The sequence below is a fragment of the Camellia sinensis genome, chromosome 8, assembly GCF_055761805.1.
Source record: "Camellia sinensis isolate YWXY chromosome 8, ASM5576180v1, whole genome shotgun sequence".
Lineage (NCBI taxonomy): Eukaryota > Viridiplantae > Streptophyta > Magnoliopsida > Ericales > Theaceae > Camellia > Camellia sinensis.
In genome coordinates this window covers 199,688,313-199,695,624 of record NC_138968.1, presented here as the reverse complement: position 1 = coordinate 199,695,624, position 7,312 = coordinate 199,688,313, and the positions used below count along the sequence as shown (strand labels likewise).

General features: G+C 36.6%; 1 protein-coding gene across 1 annotated transcript; it reads left to right on the top strand.

The window, feature by feature from the left end:
- Positions 1 to 1,049: 1,049 nt before the first annotated feature.
- On the top strand, positions 1,050 to 4,005 carry EMB2217 (Pentatricopeptide repeat (PPR) superfamily protein). Its single transcript, XM_028206958.2, has one exon. The coding sequence runs from the start codon at positions 1,375 to 1,377 to the stop codon at positions 3,811 to 3,813; it is 2,439 nt and encodes an 812-aa protein (XP_028062759.2). The 5' UTR covers positions 1,050 to 1,374; the 3' UTR covers positions 3,814 to 4,005.
- Positions 4,006 to 7,312: the final 3,307 nt, after the last annotated feature.

The window sequence follows — 7,312 nt, the reverse complement described above, 5'->3', positions numbered from 1 at the left end:
TGAATTTAAAAGTAAAATGTTACTCTACACAAAAGTAAAAAAATTTACTCTGATATAAGGTAAAATTTTAATCTAAAAGTAACATTTACTCTGAAATAAAGTAAAATTTTACTGTGAAACCATAAACTCATCACACCCATAGGCAATCGTTCAACAACATAGTAAATTTGTACTTTATAGAAATGGTATTATTTGCAGACAATGAACTTGTTTGGTGCAATTTTTTGCCAGTTAAAAATTGATAACTAAAACGCATATCTCCTCTATCTTCTCAATAATCAAAATTTTTGCTTATCTAAGCTATTTTTACATAAGCAAAAGTTGCAACAAACATGATCAATGTCAGCGGAGGCAGTGTTTGTTGCGGTTGAAGTGTTTGGCAATGATCACCTCTTGACAGTAAAATTTTACTATCATTCTAATACCAAAGTAAAATTTTACTTTCATTCTAAACAGAGCACGTACCAGAGTAAAATTTTACTATAATTTTCTCAAACAAAAAACAGAGCAATAGAACTAGGGTAAAATTTTACTCTGATTCTGTCAAACGAAATCAGATCAAACATAACAAAAATAAATCCAAAAAAAAAAAAAATTAATCAACAAATCAACATACCTAATTGAGAAGAAAAACCTTTAAAACTCGATTAACAGTAATAAATCTCAATGAAACTCGCCCTTAATTGAGAGTGTTGATCGTCGGCAACGAGATCGTCTATTATTGACCAAGTGAGAGATCTTCGGCTGCGAGATCTTCAGATTTAGAGATTGTCTTCATCAATTTCGTTCCTTATTTCGTTCCTGCGAGATCTTTAGCTCAGATTTCAAATATTTCAAATGTATGGTACGTATATATAGAAGGGCAATATTGTAATTAAAAAAAATAAAAATTATAAAATGTCCTTATTAAGATAGACATTTCCTATCTAAGAGTTTTTTTTTAAAAAAAAATTAATTAAATTATCTTTTATCCTAATAAAAAGACCAAAAAAGAGAGCTTCGCCAAAAAAATAAAATAAAATAAATCCCTTTAATAAAATATTTAATAAATTATTTGTGTGTCTAACATTAATCTTATAACAGCCAGATGCTACTGCTGCCGCTTCTTCTGCTCATCATCGTCAATTAACCACTGGTACTAGCAAGAGAAAAAGAAGAAGAGCAAAGTAAGATTATGGAATTTTCATCTTTCTAAATTGTAAGTAAGTATTCGCTCCCCAAAAACCCTATCTATACTCTCTCTCTAAACCATTACCATTTCCATATGAAATCCATCACTTCACTTGTTAAATTAATTCTCTTCCACCTTCCCATGAAATTGAAATTGTTCTCCCACCCATCCCATTATTAGTTAACCAGGACAACGACCACACTATGATTCGTCTTTTCGGTCGTCTTCTGTGCCCTAGAAATCTCAAACCTACTAGGTATCTTTTCAACTCTGCCCAAAAAAGTATTACGAAAAGCCCTAGTTTTGATTCATGTGCAGATTCTTCAACTTTCCCTATAATAATATTTAGGCAATCTAATTTTGTCCGGAGCTACTGTTGTTCTCGGAATAACACCGTTGATTCTTCCACTGTGGTGTGGACTGACGATATAATAGAGTATTTAGATGAATCCGGTGGGGTTATTTTTTCCGGTAAGGGCATAAGATCGGTTGAGCCTGGTCTTGATGACCATGTCATGGTCGGTGCCTTCAAGAAGCCATTTTTGAATGCTTCTGCCGTCGCCAAAATTGTGGAAATTGTCAAACGCTGGAAATGGGGTCCCGAAATGGAGACCCAATTGGACAGACTTCAATTTGTCCCAAACATGACTCATATTTCTCAGGCCTTGAAGGTTATCTCTGACACTGATGCTTCCTTAAGTTTGTTTCGTTGGGCTATGAGGCAATCCTGGTACTCCCCTTGTGACGACTGTTATGTTACGCTCTTTGACAGGTTGAACCAGACCAGGGATTTCGATGGGATTCAGTCACTGTTTGATGAGATGATTCGCGATTCCAGTAACACTGGAATGTCTTCGTTCTGTGCATTTAATCGGGTCATTCAATACTTGGCAAAAGCTGAGAAATTGGAGGTATCTTTCTGTTGTTTCAAGAAGGTTCACGAATCGGGTTCCAAGATAGATACTGAGACGTATAATTCACTTATAACCTTGTTTTTGACCAAGGGTTTGCCTTATAAGGCATTTGAGATATACGAAAACATGGAAGAGGCTGGGTGCTCGTTGGACGGATCAACATATGAGTTGATGATACCAACTTTGGCGAAATCAGGCCGTCTTGATGCTGCTCTCAAGCTTTTCCAAGAAATGAAAGAAAACAATGTCCGGCCGAGTTTTCTCATATTTGCCTCGCTTGTTGATTCAATGGGCAAAGCTGGGAGGTTGGACACCTCCATGAAGTTATACATGGAAATGCAAGGTTTGGGGCTAAGGCCATCTGCGACCATGTTTGTTTCCCTAATTGAGTCATTTGTTAAGGCTGGGAAGTTGGAGACGGCTCTTAGGATTTGGGATGAGATGAAGAAGGCAGGGTTTAGACCTAACTATGGGCTGTATACAATGGTTGTTGAGTCTCATGCAAAATCTGGAAAACTTGAGATTGCTATGTCTATTTTTTCAGATATGGAGAAGGCTGGGTTTCTACCCACCCCATCTACCTATTCATGTCTCTTGGAGATGCATGCTGCTTCTGGTCAAGTAGATGCTGCCATGAAGCTGTATAACTCAATGGCCAATGCAGGTCTGAGACCGGGACTAAGTACTTATACTGCCCTTCTGACACTTTTGGCAAATAAGAAACTTGTAGATGTTGCTGCTAAAATTTTACTCGAAATGAAGGCTATGGGTTATTCCGTGGATGTGAGTGCTAGTGATGTTCTAATGGTTTATATCAAGGATGGTTCTGTCGATCTTGCTTTGAGGTGGCTACGTTTCATGGGGGCATCCTCTATCAGAACGAATAATTTCATAATCAGGCAGCTTTTTGAGTCATGCATGAAGAGTGGTTTGTATGAGTCAGCCAAACCTCTTCTAGAAACTTATGTCAACTCTGCTGCAAAAGTTGACCTTATACTTTACACATCAATTCTAGCTCATCTTGTGAGATGCCAGGAAGAGCAGAATGAGAGGCATTTGATGTCAATCCTTGGTGCTACAAAGTATAAGGCACACAGCTTCATGTGTGGACTCTTTATGGGCCCAGAACACAGGAAACAACCTGTATTATCCTTTGTGAGGGATTTTTTCCAGGGCATTGATTATGAGTTAGAAGAGGGCGCTGCCAGGTACTTTGTCAATGTTCTCCTAAATTACCTTGTACTTATGAGCCAGATAAACCGAGCTCGTTGTGTGTGGAAAGTTGCATATGAGAATAAGCTTTTCCCAAAGGCCATAGTGTTTGATCAGCATATAGCTTGGTCACTTGATGTCAGAAACTTGTCTGTTGGAGCAGCTCTCATAGCTGTAGTTCACACCCTCCATAGGTTTAGGAAGCGGATGTTGTACTATGGGGTTGTCCCAAGAAGGATCAAATTGGTCACTGGACCTACTCTAAAGATCGTGGTTGCACAGATGTTGAACTCAGTAGAATCACCTTTTGAGGTTAGTAAAGTTGTTTTGAGGGCCCCCGGGGATTCTGTTTTGGAGTGGTTTAAAAAACCAATTGTTCAGCAATTCCTTTTGAATGAGATTCCATCAAGGGCTGACATCCTTATGCACAAGCTTAACACACTTTTTCCTAGTTCTGCACCTGAAATTAGATCTCTGTCTCCTCCCAAGCCACTTATTACAGGGAATGCAATTTAAACATCCACAATATTTGGGAATAACTACAGGTTATTTGTTTGTGGAAATGAGGCTGCAAGTCATTCTGTTTTGAGTGATTCTGATATTTTTTATGCTTTTGCTTTGGTTATTAATTTACATGGTATGTAATTTGGATGATGATGCATTTGTAAAATTGTGATATCTTTCAAAATCTTGAGATGTTTATGCCCATTCGAAGAGTAGTGTTATTTGAAGTCTATATTTCTTTATTTTTTATTTTTCTTGGTGAAAAGATGGTCAGAAATGAATAGCTTTTTGAATTCTGAGGCATTTTCACCCATTTTGAGGATTGCCTTATGATAGATGCTCTTTCATTATTAACATCCAATCCACTACTAATATGATAAAGAGAGATTGCTGGCCAACGGTCACTCGCAAGCTAACTGTACTGGTTTCCATGATTCCTTGTATGTCATGCACTTTTATTGTCAGTTTTATTTTTTATTTTTAATTTTATGAGAGAGAGAGAGAGAGAGAGAGAGAGAGAGAGAGAGAGAGTTGTTTGTTATGGTTTTTTACCTTCTCCTATTTTGAGTCATGAATAATCACCTGTTGTCATCTGATATGCTACGTGGCTTACAAATTTTGTGGATTTGACGGGTTATGTATACTCAGTGCAAGAATTATCATGTTATCTATATCTTGCACATTGTCTCCTTGACACTGGAAGTTTTCATTACTTACATTTTTCTTTCATTGGGTGACTTGCATGTTTTTGGTACTTACCTTTTAATTTGGCCTTCATGTTCCACCATGCTAGACCCTAAGGTAGTACTGCTATTCTCCCACGTGTTTGGCGATTTTCTTTAGCTTAGATGAACTAAGTATTCAATTTTCTTATGTCTGATGAAAAAAAGGCGACCATTTGCTTTTCCTTAAATAATTTTAACTGACTTGAAATTGCCAATCTAACCATAAATAAATAAAAACTGTCAACGGTCTTTTTCATGCCACGTGCTATTGATTGGTCTTTCTTTTTCGGATAAATTACAAATGCACACTCTGAGTTTTGCTTAAAATATGATTTACCCCCTATGGTTTTGGAAATTACATTTCGTCCACTACTAGAAAAAGGGATTTTTGCTTCTATTTTTTTGCGTTGGCTATTTTGCAGTCGCAAATAATACGTATTAACGACTGCAGATGTGTTTTAACGACGGCACATTCGCGGTCGCAAAAGATGGGTCACTAGTAACACATTAGCAATGAGTGAAGTTAATATTTATTAGGATTTGGTTTCACGCTAGTCATTGTTTCTTCCAACCATTTCAACCCTAGCCACTCCCTCAACTCTACGCTCTCTCCCTCAACTCTCTCTCTCCACCTCTGATTGTGTCTCCACCTTTGATCGCCACTGACGCTCTTTCTAAGATCGAGATGGTGAAGGAGCAAGTCCCTGAATGGCTCAACAGCTCTGCCCTCCTCCTCCACCACCTCACCACTCTCACCTCGACCATGACAACACCAAATTACCTCCACCACCACCACTGCTTCTTCTTCTTTGTCATCCATTGAGCGATCATAGTGATAGTGGCAGCTCTGGGAGTAATTTGGCTGAATACATGTCTTGCGAAGGTCAGCTTTTACAAGAGGTTAGCATAGATCTCTCTCTATATAAATTTCATTTAATTTTATGTTCTACTTAGTTCATTGATGCATGTATCCTTCAATTTAGGCTATTTAGCTAACCTCTTGTATACATCAAAGGAAATGAGAATATCACATGTTCTCTCTCTCTCTCTCTCTCTCTATGTATGTATATATATATCACTTCTATTTAATTTTAGGTTTTTGGCCATTCCATTGCCACTTCTTTTCTTCAATTTAGTATAATAAATAAGGCCTCTGTGTGTTTGGCTATGATGAATTGTTATAAGGATGTCAATTTTAGGCTTCTGCTTTTAGTGTGATTTGATTGGCAGTGGAGAATGGGATCTCTTATTCACCTGATCAAATTGTATGAATATGCCGTTTGTTTACCGTGCGTTGTGTTGTGAATATTTGACTTTTTATGAAGTCAATGGATGAGTGATAATAGCTTCAAAGTCCTTTTAAAGTAAAAATATGCAGCAAATTTGTTGACAAATTCTCAGGAGATAAGAAAGTTTTTTAACTTGCAGGACCTTTAATGGTGATTATTGGTTTAGATAAGGTATATGATAGGTTTCCTAGATAACATTAAATTCTCAGGAGATAAGAAAGTTTTTTTAACTTGCAGAGCCTTTAATGGTGATTATTGGTTTAGATAAGGCATATGATAGGTTTCCTAGATAACATTATGAGCTACTAGAAAGATATAATGTAGATAGTTTTGGATAATAAAGGAGTATTAGTTAGATATGTTGATGCAATTAAAGATATGTAAAACTGAGTTGTAAACATGTGAATTTCTAATAGTAATAGGTTTACATCAAGGATCGATACTAAGTCCTTACCTTTTAGCATTAGTTATAAATGAATCTATTAGGAACATTCAAGAGGATATCATATTATTTGTAGAGTGTATAGTTTTAGTTGATGACATAAGAGGAGTAAACTTTAAGCTAGAATTGTGGAGAGAGAATTTAAAATCTAAAGAATTTAAGTTAAGCTGGATTGAGACAAATTTTTAGTAAAACTAGAAATAGGAATGATTATGTTACTGTTGCATGTGTCCAACTAGAGTCATAGATGTGAGTGACACTTTTGTAAAACTAGAAATAGCAGGCTTGTTTGTGCTTCCTAGGTTGTATGTTACTGTTGCATGTGGACATTTGAGTTGCATGTAAGGATGTTATGTTCAGCTATTTTCTTTATCAATATTGGGATTAATTATATCTGTTATTCCTTAGAAGATTTTTGTACCCTCCCTTTTGGTCATACATGCTGCTAAAATCCTGATATTTTGCATGCTTATTCCTCTATGCAGGGAAAATTTCATTGTTGAACAAAACCAGTTTAATTATACAAGCATATTCGTACAGGCCGTTGTCATGATCACTGTATACAATTTGTTTTAGGAAAGTTGTAAGGGAAGCAGCCTCTGGAGGGAGAGATGCAGAACATGTGAAGCTAAAATTGGAGATCAAAGTTGAGGTAAGATAATGTTAAGACCTTCAACAGTTGTCTGGTAAATGCCCAAGAGAAAATAGTTTTTGTCATTTTATTAAAGTATAGAGTGATTCAATTAGAATTGAGGTGATGAAAGAAGAGATCACTGCAGCTTGTCAAAAATAGTTGGGTTGTTTGAGATGACTTGGAAGTCACATGTAATTTGTGCTTTCTTTTGCAACTTGAGTCTGTTATGGGTTGACCAACCTCAATCCAAGTACTTTACTGAGTCAAATTGGCCTTTGCTGGGTTTTTGTACAATGATATGTGTTTCAAATGACATGAAATGAGTGTATGAGCTGCACAACCCTGCTTGGGTTGACATGCACGAGCTTGTTTTTTTTTTAAGAGGATGAAGACGTGCCAGATCATTGTAGGATTATGGGAT